General features: G+C 38.1%; 1 protein-coding gene across 4 annotated transcripts in view; it reads right to left on the bottom strand.

Moving 5' to 3' along the window:
• Window positions 1–20,839, bottom strand: part of POU2F1 (POU class 2 homeobox 1) — a 199,705-nt gene that overhangs the window by 52,103 nt on the left and 126,763 nt on the right. For all 4 annotated transcript variants that reach the window (XM_023207073.2, XM_023207076.3, XM_023207075.2 and 1 more), the window contains 3 exons: window positions 6,580–6,680; window positions 2,007–2,060; window positions 163–282 (listed from right to left, as the gene is read on the bottom strand). In XM_023207073.2, the coding sequence (XP_023062841.1) occupies window positions 163–282; window positions 2,007–2,060; window positions 6,580–6,680 (275 nt within the window). The remainder of the gene's footprint in view (window positions 1–162; window positions 283–2,006; window positions 2,061–6,579; window positions 6,681–20,839) is intronic.

Raw genomic sequence — 20,839 nt, 5'->3', positions numbered from 1 at the left:
TTTTTCAGAGCTACCTACAGTGTAGGAAGTTCCTTAAAGACACAATAGTGCCAGGCATAGCCATGTTACTGCCAGCTATGGTGAAAAATTCTAATCAGATATTGGCCAATGGCACTTCTGACACAGAAAAAGTTTATTATAATTCTCTCAGTGAACACTTACCCCAGTTATCTGTCCTCCAGCTAGCATAAGCTGGGTCTGGGGAATGGCTGCCTGTACTGAAGGCTGCTGGGAAGGCTGGCTTGGCTGCTGTGAATCCCCCGAGTCTTCATTAGATTTAGACTGAGGTGGAGTGGGGTAGGAAATAAAAGATTGCAAATAGTTGATTAAAAGAAATGTACTTAAAACCCCATCTTTTAGGAATCCTTTAACCATGGACTTATTCAGTCATGAGTTCTGGTTTACCTCCTTTCTTTTCTTTGTATCTTCCTAGTTTCACATACTAAGTTTTTAGACTTTTTAATTTCAATGCCAGCAAAGCTGCTACTATAATTTTTAAAAATAAATAGTCATCCCCCACCAATTTATAGATTATTTTTCATAGCCCCCAGTTCCTCAACTCTAGAAATAGGGGGTAAAGGGAAGAACACATTTTCAATTCACCTCTACATTAGACCTCCCACACCAATATTTTAACACACCTGGTGGTCAGTCTGAAACTTCTCCATATACCACCTCAGAGAATGATCGCTTGATCCACAGAACTTTCCACCTAATATTTTACAGAACGATAAATCTAGCAACTCCCATCAACTAACACACAAGCTCAGAGAGAAAATGCTGCAGTCAAGAGAGAGGGGCACGAAGAGAAAATTTTATGGTAATTAAAAATGGTTATGCAAAGCATTAAAATTCTGCATAGATTTGCATATTTCCCACCACCTGTTTTAGGGACTGCAGCAAGGCTAATTAACATAAATGCTCTGATTAATTCTGCCAGTCATTGAGAGATAATTACAGTGCAGGACTGTAAACATTCTGCACTGGAGATACAGCCTGTTTGCCAACATCTCTCTAAGGGATGAAAGTTTACCATGGCAACCAAGGCAATTTTCCGCCTCCTCTCCCTCAGAAAGTAAGGTCACATTATCTCTTTTTCTTTTCTCTCCTTGTTCCCACGTGTTACTAGGTCCATATTCAACTGAGTTTCATGAAATGCTCAACCCAAGGTCTTTAGTCATTAGCAACACTGAAATCAATCTTCCATAATACTGTCTTTCTCTCTTGACTGCTAGTTACCTAAACACTATAATGAAAGGAACCAGCAGGTTGATAGAAATGTTAGAGAGCAATGCCTAACACTTGAACTTTGCATGTTTTGCCATATGGTTCAAAGAAGGAAAGTGGCCAGATTTAAGTTTTAACATTTTGACTGTCTATCCACCAATATCTATGAACAGGTTTAATTACAATTATTAGAAGCCTAACATTTTAGGGTGGAGAGGAATCCTGGCAATCTTATAAATGTCCCCACTTAAGTACAGATAAGAAAAACTGAACCCAAGGAGGTTATGTGACTTGCCAAAGGTCACACAGCTAGTCAGTGGCAGAATGAGAATGCAAACCTGGTCAAACTGTTTTTGTGAACACTTTTGTGAACAGTCCAGTGTTCTTTCCTCTGCCCTATAAGGTCTCCCTAACACATCAAAAATCATAAATAACAAGCCTTTTGGAAACAAACTGGCATTTAAGAGGACTTTCAGGCTGTGTGTTTAGGTATGTGTTATAGCAGTATAACTTAGAAACATTTTTACTGAACTTACACATAAAACTCTGAAAGCAGACTTTTCCTGTCCATCTCTGGTTCATGCACAGTAGCAGAATATAAAATTGATTTTCATTAATGGTAATAATTATTATTTGAATCTTCACGAGATTCACTAATTTTAAAAAGGTAATACTTCTAAGCATTTTCTATTATAAAATATATGCTCACTATAGAAAATTAGAAAAATGTAAGAAAAAATAAATAAAAGATTGATCCATAATCCCAGGTCCCAGTTTACCTGTACATTTAAAGACTGAGCAGCAGCCTGTAAACTTGTTCCAGCGAGTTGGACCTATAAGTAATCAGGGGAAATTCTAGTTTAATACTGTTGACATTCATCACAAGGGGTTGTCATCACTAAATATTTTAGGTCTACTATGTGTCACTGAGCTAGAACTGAGAAGACAAAGAGGTCTGTCTTACGGAGTTAAAACTTTATGAACAAGCTAAGTCCCTTCTCAACCCACCCTACCCCACTCCCACTGGTCCCACAGAAAAATGCTGTTAATCTTTTTTTGAAGACGTTTTCCCACACTAAATGAACACTATCAGCCATGCCACACTTATATTGAATGCTCCTTATATAACATCCTGTTTGTATTCATAGAACGCTTAGATTCTAAAAATTTAATTAATCTTCCACATTGTGTTAAAGAACATATAATAAGCTATCTATATACATTTATTATTAGAAACAATCAGAACCATCTACTTATTTTAATTTCAAACGTCCCATGTATACACCAGAGTAGAAATATATTTACACACCCACACAGCCCAGTCCTTAAAACATTTATAATCATAACTTAAAACTCTTAGCTGAAATAAGAAATCTATCCTATAAACCACACATAAAAGTCTGTCAAAACATTTAATACATTTCATACATTCAGGAAGTTCAAATCATGGTTATGTGAAAATAAGGATACACATGGAATTAGAAAACCATCATTTGGCAACTATGATAATAACTATGATTTAGGCAGAGTCATCAATGGATAACTAATGGGTGAGAAATCTGAGGAGTAACAGGATATTTACATATTCTCAACTATGTCTCCAATGATACTTAATACTTACAAAGGGTAAAATAGTGTCTTTTCATTGGAGAAACCTGGCAGACAAATAATCAAGTGAGCACATGGGAGTCATCAGGAAGGAGACACATGCCTTCTGCTATGATGCATTGAGAGGAATACAGCATTGCTTATGCTGCATTCCTAACAAAAGTATAGAATCTGAATCTAATCACGATGAAAATCAGACAAACCCAAACTGAGAAACACTACAAAATAACTAGTGTATACTGCTGTCCTGAAACAAACAAAGACTGAGAAGGGAGAAAGAGAATATAAACTAGGCTAGAATAAATGGAAAACTAAACTAGAATGGTGGCAGTGGGAATAAAAAGCAGGAAACATGCAAGTCTCTGCAATGCACTACATAAGGATCCTGCCTGGATTTAGATGAAAAGAAGAGAGTCATACATTATTCCAGGGTTCAAATCTGGGCAAATGGAAAATGTCAGTACCACTAACAGGGACAGGGAAGATAATGAGTTTCATTTTGTATACACCACATAGCATCAAGATGTCCTGAGATTAAATATAAATGTTGGTATGGAGCTCAGTAAACAGTTAAGAGCTAAAATGCATTGACTACTACTATGTCCTTTATTTGAAACTGCTAGTCCTGTTAGTAGATGAGAACCCTCCAACACAAAACAAAAAAACCAAATCTGAAGACATATGTAGAACACATTTAAAATACAGTGTAATCAGGAGAGGCCTATCTGAAGAGATAATATGTTTAAGGCCTAAAGGCTAAGAAGTCAAAGAGCCCAAGGAAAGAGCTTCAGGTACAAAGATTTGAAGAAGATAAAAATTTTATGTGGTTTTTACTTATTACGTTTCAGGGTAAACGTTTGTTGAGGAACGGGATATTTATACAGTCTACTGCCTCACAGAGTATTACCTACCAGGAGGCAAAAAAACATATTTACAGTGGACAAATCTAATAAACACTACCTTAATAAAATAATCAAACTTAATATCACAATAATGGGACAAAGCAATATGATATGGCTTCTGAATGCACCGAGAGGGACTCAGCATCACTTCTCTTGTATTCCTTTCAAAAATGTGTAACTTGAATTCAGCCATTGAGGGAACAATCAAACATATTCAAGTTAAAGGGGCATTCTATAAAACAGCTGGCCTCTATTCTTCAAAAATGCCAATATCATGAAAGACAAAGACATGCTGGGGAATTGTTCTGGATTAAAGAAGACTTAACAGACATGACAGCTAAATGCAAAGTATGGACTGGATTGTGGGCAGGAAGTATATAAATATGGGCCAATATTGGAAAATGATATCGCATCAATGATAAATTTCTGGAATTTGAAATTTGCACTGTAGTTTTATAAGAGAATGCTGTTTTTATGAAAAACATGCTAAAGTATTTAGAAGTAAATGGTTACAATGTCTGCAACTTTCAAAGGAGTTAGCAAAAAAAATTATTTTTGGCTCGGTGCCATGGTATACGCCTATAATCATAGTTATATAGGAGGCAGGAAGATCACTTGAGCTCAGGAGTTGGAGATCAACCTGGGCAACATAATAAGACCTCATCTCAAAAAAAAAAATGTGTGTACATACATACATACACACATATGGTACAAAGCAAATATGGTAAAATAGTAACAACTGGTGATTCTAGGGGAAGGGCTTTCAGATGAACACTGTTCTATTGTTGTAACTCTTATAGATTTGAAAGCTTTTTAAAAATAGGATGTTAAAAATAAAAAGAGAGCATTCCTTTACCAACTCCATTTAGCTAGTTTCTAACACCCTTCAAGACTCAGCTCAAAAATCACCCTGAGAGAAATGTCTCAGACTGTACAGGCTAAGCTAATCATTTCTTCCTCAGTAGTCTCATACTTGACCATTTAGTCATCTATGAATTTATTCAACAAATAATTACTGAACATCTGTTGTATTACGGGGTTCTTTGGTAAATGCTGGGATACAGGTAAACAACAAAAGGTTTCCCATTTTCATGGAACGTACAGTTAATGGGGTAACAGACCTAAAACCATCTGTTTTGTGTATGTATATTATAATTATGGTAAGGAAAGGTTCAAGGTGCTAATTCTGTCAATAAGGGAGCCAGAAATAGAAGGCAAGTGTCACACTGTTAATTATGTATCTAATCAGATGCAAGGACTTGTGTCTTGATGGGAGATTTAATGGTGTCGCAATTTCAAGTAAAATTCTTTGGTGTGCAGTCCTGTGGTCTGGGTGGTATCGAAGGGTCTATGATTTTGGTAATCAGTGGCTAGATCTAGAGGTTTCGGAGCTGGTACAGGGAGAGTTGCAATCATCTCGGAATCTGGACCCAGTGGGGAGAAAACTGCACATCATCTGTGCGCCCTCAGGGAGTCTTTAATACATTTGGACCACCACATATTTAAGCCAGATAAAGATGCTTACTAGGTCCAAATAATTGACTAAATTCTGTCAAAAATGCTATTCCTCTTAGGAAACCAGAAAAATCAGTGGAGGTTTGAATATGTTCTTAGAAAAAAAATCAACATGAAAACAATTTTTTCTTCTAGGATATATTTAAAATATTTTTAAATCCATTTTAGATGTTGATTCATCTTAATATTTTATCTGAAAGTTAATGTCAAAGTTTTTCCATTTCAAATATACAAACAAAGCTATGTGCCTGAGTAAAAGTGTTCCATTAGGCCTCACTCTAACAGAAGATGATAACTGCTGCCTACAGGATATCCCTTTGAGTCTGTGAACAAATAAACGGGCTTTAGAACAGCTTTCCAGGATTTTACCTGTTTTCAAGTAGAAGAATTTCTTTTCTAGTTTAGGTGGTCTGATGACATATTTTGATGAAAAGACTTTAGTAAGATGTATATACTCAGTGCTCAGTACCTTAATATGTTAATATGTAACCTGGGAGGTCTTATGTCCATATAGGTTTTTCACTGAATCACTACCATCACCATCATTAGGCATCATCACTAGCACCATTACTATCAACACATGTAGACCACCAAAATATTGCTCTAATATATAATTGTGAACATAAGTCAAGGGGTTGAGACACTCTGATAGCCTATCTAGCTCCCAACTGTTTTCACTGTTTTCCATTTTTAATCAGCTTCCATATCTCAAAACTATTGAGTGCCAGTGTTTGTTTTTTTATTCCCGTTCCCTCTACATTATAGCTAAAACATGAATGAACAGAATTCATGGTCTGTTTTAGACCCAGGGAAAAAAATGTTGTGACACAGGCTAATAAAGTTGAGGCAGAGTCTTTTGAACCTCAAACTAGGGGGCGGGGGTCACAGTCAAGCAAAAGCCTCTGAGTAGTTGCCCAAATCAACTGTCATGGTCTGGAACTGTTTTAGAGGACAGAAATGAGCTTGTAGCTCAGAGCCTTTCACAGCAGGTCTCAGGCAATGGTAGCTACATCTTTTTGGATGATTTTGATAATTTCTACCATCAGGTAGCCGCCACAGATACCCACTTATAAAAACAGCAAACCAGTTACTATACACATTCCATTCACAACAAGGAATTCTTTTGTTTCCCACACACCTGTGGGGTCAACACTCAACTAAACTATAGGATTTCATACTAACCAAATAGAATGACACAATTACACATAATTAGCACTAGGCTTTAAATAAGTTAAAAGGTTCCACATTCTGAAATAACTTCCTCAGGCCCCAGTATTTTATGCCTCTATCTTTCACTCTCACTGATGGTTGAGCAGAACTTTCCTACCTGATGGAGATGTCCAAGGAAAGCCTGCGCCTGGGCTGTTGAGATTGCTCCTCCTACAGGCACAGGCTGCTTCTGAAAGTCCAGACCATTGGTTTGTGTGCCTAGAAAGCAAGCAAAATAATTACAACTATTAAAAGAAATAAATGAAATAAAGCACTAGATTTCAGTTACCAACATTCATCAGGCACCTATTTTGCATAAGTACTTTCCTAAATACCTCCAAGGCGAAGGGATTGAAAAGAAAGGAAACACAGTAAAATGGTTTATCTTCTAAAAGCAGGACTGCATGACAAGTACACAAACACTGATAAAGCTTAAGAAACAGAAACAAAAATATAAATAATAAATTACAATCATAAGATGGTGTGTGAAAATTTAGATGTGAATGCAGTGACTGGAGCAGCTAGCATAGGAACAGAGTTCAAAGAGACCCTGAGGCTCTCTTCTATTTTCAGCTTACTTGATATGTGGCTTAGACAGAAGAAATTCACTGGTGACTTTGCCAAGAGCAAGAAAGACTTATTATTAACTCCAAACACTTTAATGAATAGCAATCTGATGGCAAAAAGCAACCTTTTCCATGATAAGCATAAGGAAAACAATAGCTGTACTAATTCCTTTAATCCTAAACAACAAATTGCTGCATGTATCTCATTAGCAAGGGCCCTGCTATAATTATATTTTTCAAAATGTTATGCGAGGCTGAGTGTGATAGCTCATGCCTGTAATCCCAGCACTTTGGGAGGCCAAGGTGGGTAGATGGCTTGAGCTTATGAGTTCGAGACCAGCCTGGGTGGCATGGTGAAACCCCGTCTCTACAAAATATCAGCCAGGTGTGTGGTGGTGCGTGCCTCAAGTCCCAGCTACTCTGGAGGCCGAGGGAGAATGGCTTGAGCCCAGAAGATGGAGGTTGCAGTGAGCCAAGATCACGCCACTGCACTCCAGCCTGGGTGATAGAGCTAAAACTTGTCTCAAAAAAAAAAAAAAAGAAAGAAAGAAAATAAAAATGTTATGCAAGCGCTTTTTAACCACTTCTGCTGTGATCTGATATTAGAATAGGGCTAATTTATGGAAAGATATGCCACCGTAACACCCAGAAATATTTTCTAAGGTATTATAATACATTGTTTTCAAATTACTATATCTGGTTATTATTTAGAAAAAGTCAGAACATCATGTACTGAAAAGAATATAACAGACCACAGGAATCTGTAAGAATTGTCTAGACCATGGATATGGTTCTACACTTCCATTTCCTACCACTCAAATACCCCATCTTCCCATCCTTACACCTATGTGTGCACACATACCCAGAGCAGACCAGTCAGAAGAGCACAAAGTTAGAACCCTATAGCAGTGTTTCTAAGACAGTGCTAACGTCTGCCAATATACACATCCTAATTTCTGGCAGATGTATTACTTAAATAAGAATGAATAATTAGGTATAGCACATGAATCAGAGCCCTATTTGTTTCCTTGAGATAATTATAAAAGATATGTATAAATATTTCACTTTCTAAAAATTCATAAAATCGCTTTTTTTTTTTTTTTTGAGACGGAGTCTGGCTCTGTCTCACAGGCTGGAGTGCAGTGGCCGGATCTCAGCTCACTGCAAGCTCCACCTCCCGGGTTTACACCATTCTCCTGCCTCAGCCTCTGGAGTAGCTGGGACTACAGGCGCCTGCCACCTCGCCCGGCTAGTTTTTTGTATTTTTAGTAGAGACGGGGTTTCACCATGTTAGCCAGGATGGTCTCGATCTCCTGACCTCGTGATCCACCCGTCTCGGCCTCCCAAAGTGCTGGGATTACAGAAAATCGCTTCTTATATTTTTTCCTAAAGTCTTCCACAAATAGAAAACTATATAACTACTTAGACATATATAGTTAGTAAAATTGAGTGCAGACTTGTGTCAAGTAATTGAAAACTTGCATGAAAATAAAATGTAATTAGAGTCACCTCCTTTATTTTTTCTTATTTTTTTTCCACAACGACATTCTAGTCAAGTAGAGTCACTTCCATAAGCTACACGTAGAAGTTTCACTATTTTAAAGTTGTGTGTTTGTCATTAGTTGTTATCTCTATCCCTATGCAGGACATCAGTACCTTTGTGGAGATTTTAAGATAGTACAGCATTGTATTATTTTGTCAATCACACCTCAATAAAACTGGAGGAAAAAGAGACTGTTCACCATTAGAGAAACATGGTCAAGATATATTAAATAAATCAACAAGGCTAAAAGAATACGAGATTTTGAAAAACAGAGATAAGCACTTAAAAGATTAACACGCTACTAATAGGAGGTCTTCGAGAACCAAATATTCCACTCTCATGGAGTCTGTGGAAATTCTATATACTGGTTCCACTTTCAAGTCGCCATAAAAATGCTATCAAAGCTCCTTGTAAGTCACAAAGCACTAAATAATACAGAGAGACTGATGTCTAGTATCCCTGGTACAATGGTCTACTGGTAATATTATTTAAGTGCCTTGGTTCTGCCTCTGGGGGGAGGATGAGCTGAAGGCATGGTCTCTGTATTGTAAAACGTTCTTACGTTTTTAATAAATGATATTTTGACATCACAAAAACCTTTCTGGCTGGGGAGAGACTGCCCCTCCCAGGTTTAGTCAATTCTTGGAGACAGCAAAGAGCCCAGCCAGGAGCATGTCTTTGATACACAAACTAACCAATCTAGAGCCATATTTCCTCAATCAGACTCTAGAGGCAATATTCTGCCTTCATCCTAGGGCCAGGTACCAGGCAACTAGAGACCACCCCTAGGTGGTCTCAAAGCCCTCCAAAATTATTGAAGTTAGCCAATCTTAAACTGCTTACTCTGTCCTGACTTTCCCACAGAAACTCCAACAAAGGTAGTGGCCTAGAGCCAGTGGGTGGCTTTCCCCTATAATTCCAGCTACTCAGAGGCTGAGGCAGGAAGGATCCTTTGAGCCCAGGTGTTTGAGGCTGCAACCAGCTACGATCGTGCCACTGCAAAAAGGTTTCAGCCCAACTATTCCCCTTAAAAACCCCAGGAAAGGTAGTGGCCTAAACCTTCCACTCACTCCTATATTCCGCCTCCTCACCACTCTGGTGTCTTCCCCCATGTGACCCTGCATGGTGCGCTGTGCCTCCTGTATCTAGGACCTGTGAGTATTATAAACTTTGTTTTTCTGAGCTTTTCTTATGTCTCCCGTTGTGGCCACACTAGACTTACCACCTCATAACAGAATACGAAACAGTATTCAAAGGTAGTAAGGTAAAAAGAATACTTAGACAACTACTCAGATAAACAGAGGAATTTAAGGTGCTAAGGCAGGTTAACCTCTTTTACTGTAGGAACTGAGGCTCCATTGGGAGGTGAGGAGTAGAAGAAAGTAGTTATTACATGGAAATTATTCTTGTAAAACATAAAGACCTAAACTGAACTAAAAGGAAAGGAGAGAGAAACATACACACACATACCCCAATTGGAAGTTAAGTATGAGATAGAAATGTGGAGGTAGGTACATTGGGGGCCAAAACCAAAGAGCACTTGGTTTTGTGTGCCTGGGAGAAAAGGAGCACCCTACATTAGGAGACATAATAGGAGCACCTATATTAGGAGATATGAAGACACAGAGAAACAGAAGGAGCAGTTAGAAAAGTAGAAAAAAATCCTTCAAGACTCGCGTGTTTACAGAAATCCAGAACAGATCAGTAACGAGTAGTTAAACGAAATCAGTAACAAAAAACTTAACCAAAAAATCCCTGGACCAGATAGATTCACAGTCAAATTTTGCCAGCTGTACAAAGAAGAGCTGGTACCAATTTTACTGAAACTATCCCCCAAAAATCAAGTAGGAGGAACTCCTCCCTAACTTATTCTATGAAACCAGCATCATCTTGATACCTAAATCTGGCAATGATACAACAAAAATAGAAAACTACAGGCCAACATCCCTGATGAACATAGATGCAAAAATCCTCAACAAAATACTAGTAATCCAAATCCAGCAGTACATCAAAAAGTCAATTCCTCATGATCAAGGGGCTTTATTCCGGGGATGCTAGGGTGGTTCAACATATACAAATCAGTACGTGATTAACTACATAAACAGAATGAAAACAAAAACCATATGATCATCAAAATAGAACCAGAAAAAAGCATTCAATAAAATCCAACATCCCTGTATAATAAAAACTCCTAATAAACTAGGCATTGAAGGAACATACCTCAAAATAATAAGAGCCATCTATGATAAACTCATAGCCAGTATCATGTGGAACAGTCAAAAGTTGAAAGCACTTCCCCTAAGAACAAGGCAAGGATGTCCACTCTCACCACTGCTATTCAACATAGTACTGGAAGTCCCTGCCAGAGCAATCAGGCAAGAAAAACAAATAAACAGCATCTAAACAGCAAAAGTGGAAGTAAAATTATCTAAAGATTGTGCTCAAAGACTCCTACACCTGATAAACGACTTCAGCAGACTCAGGATACGAAATCAATGTACAAAAATCAGTAGCATTCCTATGTATCAATAATGTTCAAGTTGAAAATCAAATCAAGAATACAATCCCATTTACAACAGCCACTAAAATAAAAATAAAATAAAATAAAATAAAAACAGCTAGGAATACATCTATCCAAGGAGGTGAAAGATATCCATGAGAACTACATAAAAACACTGTTAAAAGAAATCACAGACGACACAAACAAATAGAAAATAATTCCATGTGCAAGGGTTGGAAAAATCAGTACCATTAAAATGTCTATACTGCCCAAAGCAATCTACAGATTCAACACTAGTCTTATCAAACTACCAACATAAATTTTTTTACATAATTAGAAAGAAACTATTCTAAAATTCATATAGAACCAAAAAGAGCCTGAATAGCCAAGGCAATCCTAAGCAAAAAAGAATAAAGCCAGAGGTATCACATTACCTGACTTCAAGCTATACTACAAGGCTACTGTAATGAAACAGCATGGTACGGGTACAAAAAAAGATACACAGACCAATATAATAGAGTAAAGACCTCTAAAATAAAGCCCCACACCTACACCCAACTGATCCTTGACATAGTCAACAAAAATAAACAATGGGGAACAGGCACCCTATAACGGTGCTGGGAAAACTGGCTAACCACATGCAGAAGAATGAAACTGGACCCCTACCTCTCATTACATACAAAAATTAACTCAAAATGGATTAAATACTTCCATGTAAGACCTCAAACTATGAAAACCCTAGAAGAAAACCTAGGAGATACTCTTGTAAACATTGGCCTAAGCAAAGAATTTATGACTAAGTACTCAAAAGCAAACGCAACAAAAATAAAAATGGACAATTGGGATTTAATTAAACTAAAGAGACAGGACTGAGGAGATAGGTACACTGGGGGCCAAAACCAACTATCAAAAGAAACTATCAACAGAATAAACAACCTACAGAATAGGAGAAAATATTAGCAACCTATGCATCCAAAAAAGGACTAATATCCAAAACCTATAAGGAACTTAAATCAACAAGAAAAGAAAAAACTTCATTAAAAAGCAGGCAAAGACAGACATGTGGCAAAAGAAGACACGTCTCAAAAGAAGACATACAAGCAGTCAACAAACATGAAAAAACGCTCAACATCACTAATCATCAGAAATGCAAATCAAAGTAACAATGAGATACCATCTCACACTAGGCAGACTATTATTAAAAAGTAAAAGAAAAAAAAAACAACCCACAAATGTTGACAAGGCTGAAAAAAAAAAAAACACATACACACTGTTGGTGGGAATGCAAATCAGTTCAGTCCTTGTGGACAGCAGTTTGGCAATTTCTCAAAGAACTAAAAACAGTACTACCATTCGACCTAGCAATCTCATTACTGGATAAATACCTAAAGAAAAATAAATTGTTCTACCCAAAGACACCTGCATTTTGCATGTTTATCACAGTACTATTCACAATAGCAAAGATATGGAATCAACCCAGGTGCCCAAAACAGTGGATTGGATAACGAAAATGTGTTACATATGCACCACGGAATATTATGCAGCCATAAACGAATGAAATCCATGCAGTAATACAGATGTAGCTGGAAGCCATTAAGTGAATTAACACAGGAACAGAAAACCAAATACCACATATTCTCACATTTAAGTGGAAGTTAAACACGTAAGATACAAAGATGGAAACAGACACTAGGGATTCCAAAACTGGGAAGGGAAGGAGAAGGCAAGAGCTAAAAAACTACCTACAGGTACTAGGTTTGCTACTTGGGTGACAGAATCATTAAAATCCCAAACCTCAGCATCAGGCAATATACCCATGTAACAAACCTGTGCGTTTACCCCCTACATCTAAAACTAGTTTTTTTAAAAAAAAGACTAGTGTGTTTCAGGAGCGAGGGATGAGAAAGCTACAAGGTTGAAGTGGTTTAATACTATTAAATGGTACAGAGAAGATAAGGATAAGAGCACTGGGAAATAAATCCAAAGAAAATAGAGGAAAGGTAATAATAAAGGTAAGACAGATAATGAATACCATAAACAAACTTCCACATAATAGAAACACCAACTTGGTTCTTTCAAAAGAATCCTGTCACATTGTAACTTGCAAACTTCTGGTAAGATGGAACAAGAAAATAAGAGAGAAGGAGCAAGCAAACAATTTAAGTGTAACAAAAAAGGCATATCAAAAACTATTGCAGGTCAGGTGCAGTAGCTCAAGCCTGTATTCCAGAACTCTAGAGAGGCTGAAGCAGGAGAATTGCTTGACAGGAGGAGTTCAAGACAAGCCTGAGCAGCACAGTCAGAACTTGTCTCACAAAAAAAGAGAAAAAAATGCTGCAGATAATAAGAAGATTAAGAATATATTGTGAAGCATTTCATGTCAATAAAATTAAAACTTAAAAATGAATAACTCTATAGAAAATACAACTTATCAAGACTGACTCAAGAAGAAACAGAAAATCCAGAGTCCCACAGCATTTAAGGAAACTGAATTAGTAGGTAAGTAAAAATCTTCCCAAGAAGAGAATAAAAAGCCTTGCTGATTTTACCCAAGTGCTTCCAAAAATTCAAAGAATAATTCCAATCTTCCACAAACATTTCCAGAGAACACCAAACCAGAAACACTTCTAACTCATTTTATGAGACCAGTATAACCTTGATACCATAACCTGATAAAGTGTGAAAAATATAAATACAAGCCAGTTTCATTCATAAACGTATATGAAAAAACACTAAATAATAATAGCAAACCTAATCTACTAAGATAAAATATTATGGCTAAGGTAGATCTAGGGAGTCTGAGGTAGGAGAATCACTTGAACATGGGCGGCAGAGGTTGCAGTGAGCCGAGATCGTGCCATTGCACTCCAGCCTGGGCAACCAAAAAAGAAAAAAAGATCAATTAGGTCAGGTGCGGTGGCTCATGCCTGTAATCCCAGCACTTTGGGAGGCCGAGACGGGAGGATCACGAGGTCAAGAGATCGAGACCATCCTGGCCAACATGGTGAAATCCCATCTCTACTAAAAATACAAAAATTAGTTGGGTGTAGTGGTGCGCGCCTGTAGTCCCAGCTACTCAGGAGGCTGAGGAGGCAGGGGAATTACTTGAACCCAGGAAGCGGAGGTTGCAGTGAGCCGAGATAGCACCATTGCACTCCAGCCTGGAGACAGAGTAAGACTCCGTCTCAAAACAAACAAACAAACAAACAAACAAAAAATTAATAGGATTCATCAAGTTCAATAAAGGGCGGGGAAGGGGGGGAATCACATAGAAATCTCAAAAGATGCATAAAGCCCTTAGACAAATTCAATACCCACTTATGATAAAAATTCTTGGCATTGGGACTGGGTGCGCTGGTTCACGCCTGTAATCCTAGTATTTTGGGAGACTGAGGCAGGTGGATTATTTGAGCTCTGGAGTTTGAGACGAGCCTGGGTGACGTGACGAAACCCCATCTTTACCAAATACAAAAGTCAGCCAGGCGTGGTGGTGCACACCTGTAGTCCCAGCAACTGGGGCTGAGGTTGGAGGATTGCTTGAACCCAGAAGGTTGAGGCCAGAGTGAGCCCACCTCACACCACTGCACTCCTGCCTGGGGAACAAAGTGAGACCCTGTCTCAAAAAGAAGGGGGGGGGGGGGGGGGAGGGGGAAGGGGCAATCTTGGCATAGGAATATAAGTTTCTTTAACTTGATAAAGAATAAGCATTAAAATAAATAAATAAACATCATAGTTTATGGTGAAAAATTAAAAGCATTTCCTTTAAGATTGAGAACAAGATAAGGGGGACAGTTACTGTTACAGTAGGTAGACAGGCATGAGCAGGGCAGAGGGCTCTTCCCCTGCCCACTAGGAATGTGGGGTGATGGTCTGGCAGTTTTCATATTGCCTCCCTAAGTGATAAATTGGCAGCCGGCTTCAGGGAGAGGCCATTTCCTAATGGTCCACACTTGTTGCACTAAAGTGGTAACTGAAGGCAGGCACCAGGGAGAATTTCTTGGGCATGTGCATTAAGAGACAAAATGGTGGAGTATGACCTTCTGGGGGCACACCACCAGAAAAGGGAAGAAAGCCTCAGATGGGCATGCCTACAACTTCCTAAACACACTGTGCATGCTCACCTCCCAAGGGTAAGGAGAGCACTACACATGTGGGCAGCCCATCTCAAGGGAAGAACCATGGGAAAGGGGCCAGTCTATAAAGTCCCAGGATCAAGGTTAAACACTGCACTTGACCTCGGTGCCTGCTTGGGACTCTTCTAAGTGTGCTTTCCTTTCTTTCCTGTTCTAAAGCCTTTTTAAATAAACTTCCACTCATGCTCTGAAACTCGCCTTGGTCTCTTCTTCTGCCTTATGCCCCTCAGTCGAATTCTTTCTTCTGAGGAGGCAAGAATTGAAGTTGCTGCAGACCTGTACATATTTGCCACCAGTAACTCAAATACCTTCTACCGGTAATACATTTGATGCTGTAAAACTTGGATATTTGCCACTGGTAACACTACTACTACGTCTATCATACTCCAAGGCCTATCCAGCAAAACAAGACAAAAAAGAAAACATCTGAGTTGGAAAAAACAAAATAAAACCCTTTCCAGGTGATTTGACTGTGTGTACAGAATAGTCTAAGGAATCTCATAATTTATTATTAGAATAAGAGAGTTTAATGAGGCTGCAGCACACAATATCTACTTTAAAATTGCCTTTGTGGCTGGGCGGGGTGGCTCACATCCGTAATCCCAGCAGGAGTGAGCCAAGGTAGGCAGAGCCCTTAAACCCAGGAGTCGGAGACCAGCCTGGGCAACATGGTGAAACCCTGTCTCTACAAAAAAAAAAAAAAAAAAAAGTTAGCTAGGCATAGTGGGACGCATCAATAGTCCCAGCTACTTAGGAGGCTGAGGTGGGAGGCTGTGGGAAGTCGAGGCTGCAGTGAGCTGTGATCCTGCCATTGCACTCCAGCGTGAGCAACAAAGTGAGACCCTGTCTCAAAAAATAATAATAATAAAATTGTCTTTGTATATTCCAAATGAAAACAATTTTTAAAGATTTTATTTATAAACACTTAAAAGACATAAAGTCCTGAAAATAAATCTATCAAAATATAGCAAGTTCCATAGACAGAAAATTATAAAACTTTATTTAAAAACAAAGACATGGCTGGGCATGGAGGCTCACACTTATAATCCCAGAGATTTGAGAGGTGGGAGGATCGCTTAAGGCCAGGAGTTTGACACCAGCTTGAGAAACATAGTGATTAAAAAAACCAGTGATTAAAAATGTGCAGTTACTATAGTATGCCAGTTGTATAGACAGATGCCAGCTCAATACTGTAAAAATGTCAGTTCTCCCTAAACTTACCTATGGATTCAAAGTAACTTCACATCAAAATCTCAAGAAATTATTTTCTCTCTTTCTCTTTTTTTGGAGTGGAGGGGTAGAACTTAACAAGTTCATTCTAAAATTTACACAGAATGGCATGGGGCCAAGATGTTCTTTAAAACATGTAGACATAGATCATCAAGATACTAACATTTACAGAGCAATAATAATTGGGGCAGGGTGGTATTAGTGTAGGGATCAACACATATACCAGTGCAGAGAGTCTAGAGACAGAGGTACACACACCTATGAACACTTGAAACGTGACAGAGGTGAGGAAAGGATGAAACATGACAGATCAATGAGGAAAGGTGGAGTTTTCAATAAAGGGGTAGCTGGGTATCTACTTGAAAAAACAAAAAACAAAAAACTAGACACATTACACTGTACTAAAAAAAAAAAAAGAAAATTTCAGAAGGATTGAAAGCCAAAATGTGAAATGCGAAATTATAACATTCTTAGAAGGTAACATAAAAGAATATCATTCTAACCTTGGGAAAGTGAAGAATTTCTTTATCAAGAATCAAAAGATGAAAACACATAAATTTACTTTAAAATTAAAAGCTCATCAAAGGGCTACAAAAAGTGAATTTAAAAAAGAAAATATTTACAATCCATACAAACAACAAAGGATTAGTAATGAGAATACACAAAGAACTCCTATGAGTCAATAAGAAAAAGTCCACCCAATAGAAAAAACAGGCAAAATAAATGAATAGGAATTTAACAAAGAAGAAACACAGATGGCCCATAAACACAGAAAAAGATGTTCAATCTGCTTGGAAACTATGGAAATGCAAATTAAAACCCCAATTAGATACCATTTTATACCTGATAAACTGGCTAAAATTGCAAAATTGGTTAATCCCAGCCGCTATTAGTAGCAGTATAAAACAGTACAAATGCTTTGGAAAACTGGCTGGCAGTACTAAGTAACACTAGAACAAGTTCAGCAATAACACTACTAAGAAAATACTCTAGTTGCAGTGGCTCACACCTGTAATCCCAGCACTTTGGGAAGCTGAGATGGGCAGATCACCTGAGGTCAGGAGTTTGAGACCAGCCTGGCCAACATGGTGAAACCCTATCTATACTAAAAATATAAAAATTAACCAGGCGTGGTGGAGGGTGCCTGAAATCCCAGCTACTAGGGAGACTGAGGCAGGAGAATTGCTTGAACTCACGAGGCATAGGCTGCAGTGAGCTGAGATTACGCCACTGCACTCCAGCCTGGGTGACAGAGTGAGATTCTGTCAAAAAAATAAAAAATAATAAGAATAAATAAAATACTCTGGGGACTTTTTCACATATATGTATCAAGAGATAAGTACAAAGTCATTTACAGCCGTATTATTGGTAATAGCAAAAGCCTAGAAATAACCCAAATGTCCATCAACAACGGAATAAACAGAAACACTCTAATGTATACAATGGGATATTATCAAGTGAAAATCAATTATAAGGTATATGTACTAACATGGATGAATCTCAAACACATAATGTTGAGCAAAAGAAACCAGTAATAAAATATCCATGGTACAGTGTAATTCAATTTACATTATGGAAACAGGCAAATTTAAGTAATGTGTTATTTGAGGATAAATATGTAGACGGAAAAATATTTTGAGTGAAAAGCAATGTCACCATTAATGCTAACTGCAGGATGGTGGTTATTTTTATGGAATATGTTCAGGGTGGGCCTATAGAAGCCTTCTGAGGAATGGTAACATTCTACCTTATGGCCACAGTGGTAGATATGAGTGCTTAAACACTACATTCATGTTTACATACAAGTTTTTACAATTACTTTTGCATAAAATCATAAAAGAATCAATAATAAAAGACCCATGCAACAAAATTTTAGGTACACATCCAGATTGCAAGGAATAAAGGCAAAAGCAGGTAATAATGAAGCCAAGGTGGTGAGTGAGGATCGTTTCTTTCATAAGTCAGGTATTGGTGGGACAGTGTGAGGATGACACTTCAAAGGGGTAGATAGGGTGGAAGGAAAGACTGGAGGTTGATGAAACCTGAGCAAACTTCAAGACTGTCTGTGGGAAGGGATATGCTGAAGAGGTAAGAACAATAGCAGGTTAAAAGACAGGGCAGAAACCTGAAAGGTGTGAAAAGACTACAATTCAAATAATGGAGGTGGTGGGGGGAGAGAGAGATATTTCTTTGTTAGATGCAAAAGAAAAGGAGAAGGTGGGTAAAAACAGAAAAATGTAAAGTATTGAAGAGGGAGGTGTTGAGGCTCAACTCAGACAACTACAATTTTTCAGTAATCAAAAGGCAGATATTTTCAGAATATGAAAGAGCAAAACAGAAATAGGAAAGATTGGAAATATGCAATGAAAAATGTGACAGGGAATAAATTACAGGTGAATCCAAGGTTAGCACCAGTGACAGTGAAGACCCAGCTGAGAGACAGCTGGATTTATATTAACTTCAAGCATTGGAGAGTCCTCATTTCCCAGAAAGTTCTGTTTCTCTCTTCATAGCCAGCAGTCAAGGGTCAAATAGGCAAAGGTTTCTTCCCTTCATGAACAGTTCATATTACTCAGCTTTGCACAGGATTCAGGCATTTAAATGTCTTTCAGTGCTCAGCTCAAATGCTACTTTCTTTCATGTTTCCCATCTCTCTAACCCAAAAGCAATAATCTAAACCTTCTTACTATGAAAACACATTTGGTACTTCCTCAACATTTTTTGGGAGTGAGGGAAGAAATAAAATTGGGCTAAAGTACACATGACACAGATGAATATGAATCTCAAGCCCACTATACTAAGTAAAAGCAGTCAGATTCAAAGGGTACATCCATATGATTCTATTTATTACATATTTTGGAAATGGTAAAGCTGAAAGGGACATTAAAAAGAACTAACCAAGCTCCTTGTTTTACAAATAAGAAATTTTTTCTAATATACAGAAAGACTTCCACTGAAATAACCAAGCTGGGTAGTAATGGGAGCTCAGACTAAAATTCCAAGCCTTCCACGGATCTGTCTAGCAACCCTGCCCCAAGCTCTCTCCCAATTGCTCTTTCTACTAAACCATTCAGTGACCAAGGACTCCAATTCAATGCTCATTCACAAATATTAACTAAGTGATAAATCAATAATTGAGGCCATGATCAGGCTCGTAAGAGGACATAAGATGATAAAGTAGTAGAATTCTGGGCCTTTGGTATCTACCTCACAGCTAGCTACTCCTTCAACTATATTCCTTTTACATTAAAATAAAGTTTTAAAAAAATAATCAAATTTTATAGCCCACAAGAAATACTACATTTTATAAAGGAGAACTCTGTCAAAAAATGTCTGCAAACAGGAAATGCATCAAAATGTTAATAGTGAATACATTATTCTATATTTTTCAAATTCTGTACCACGATGCGTATTACCGTGATGAGTATTACCATTAAGTTGCAATAACAGTTTAAATTTTTATTGCTAAAATTTTCCTCTAATGGGCATTCTCTCAATTTATCCTTCAGTGTCATCTCCACAGCGATCAGTCTCCAGTCTCTTAAAAGAGACACACTTCTGCTGTTTGAATTCTGCCCAGGTGTGCACTTATTTTTATGGTGGGAGGACAGTCCTCTCCTTTATCTTATTCCTGTTGTCATTTCTCCACAAATGAGAATGGAAATCTATATCCTATGAACATTCATTTTAAAATGTATAAATGAGAGAGGAAACATAACACATTAGGGAAAGAAGGAGAAAAGAAAAGGTGGGAGGGAGGAGAGGAGAGTCAGGGAAAAAGCTAAGGTGAAACCCTCAAATAGGATGAAAATGCAGATATCCTTCACCCTCTTCTCTACCTCTGAAAGTCCAAGTCATTATGCAACATCCAGCCTGGAATCTACTTCCTTCAAGAAGACCGTAAGGGCCAGCCTAACTATAAATAAATAATAATTCCCAAATCTTAACTCCTATAAAATCTAGTTTTTCTTAGGATGTTTGATTATTACTTAAGATGATAGTTTCTTTTCTTTTTTTTTAAGACGGTGTTTTGTTCTTGTTGACCAGGCTGGAGTGCAGTGGCGCGATCTCGGCTCGCTGCAACCTCCACCTCCCAGGTTCAAGTGATTCTCCTGCCTCAGCCTCCCAAGTAGCTGAGATTACAGGCATGTGCCACCATGTACAGCTAATTTTGTTTTTTGTTTGAGACAGAATTTCGCTCTTGTTGCCCAAGATGGAGTGCAGTGGCACAATTTCAGCTCACTGCAACCTCCGCCTCCCAGGTTCAAGCAATTCTCCTGTCTCAGCCTCCTGAGGAGCTGGGATTACAGGCACGTGCCACCACACCCAGCTACTTTTTGTATTTTTAGTAGGGATGGGGTTTCACCATGTTGGCCAGGCTGGTCTAGAAGTCCTGACCTTAGGTG

The sequence above is a fragment of the Piliocolobus tephrosceles genome, chromosome 1, assembly GCF_002776525.5.
Source record: "Piliocolobus tephrosceles isolate RC106 chromosome 1, ASM277652v3, whole genome shotgun sequence".
In the NCBI taxonomy this organism is placed as follows: domain Eukaryota; kingdom Metazoa; phylum Chordata; class Mammalia; order Primates; family Cercopithecidae; genus Piliocolobus; species Piliocolobus tephrosceles.
Note: the sequence above shows the minus strand (reverse complement) of the source record. Positions and strands in the feature narration are given on the sequence as shown.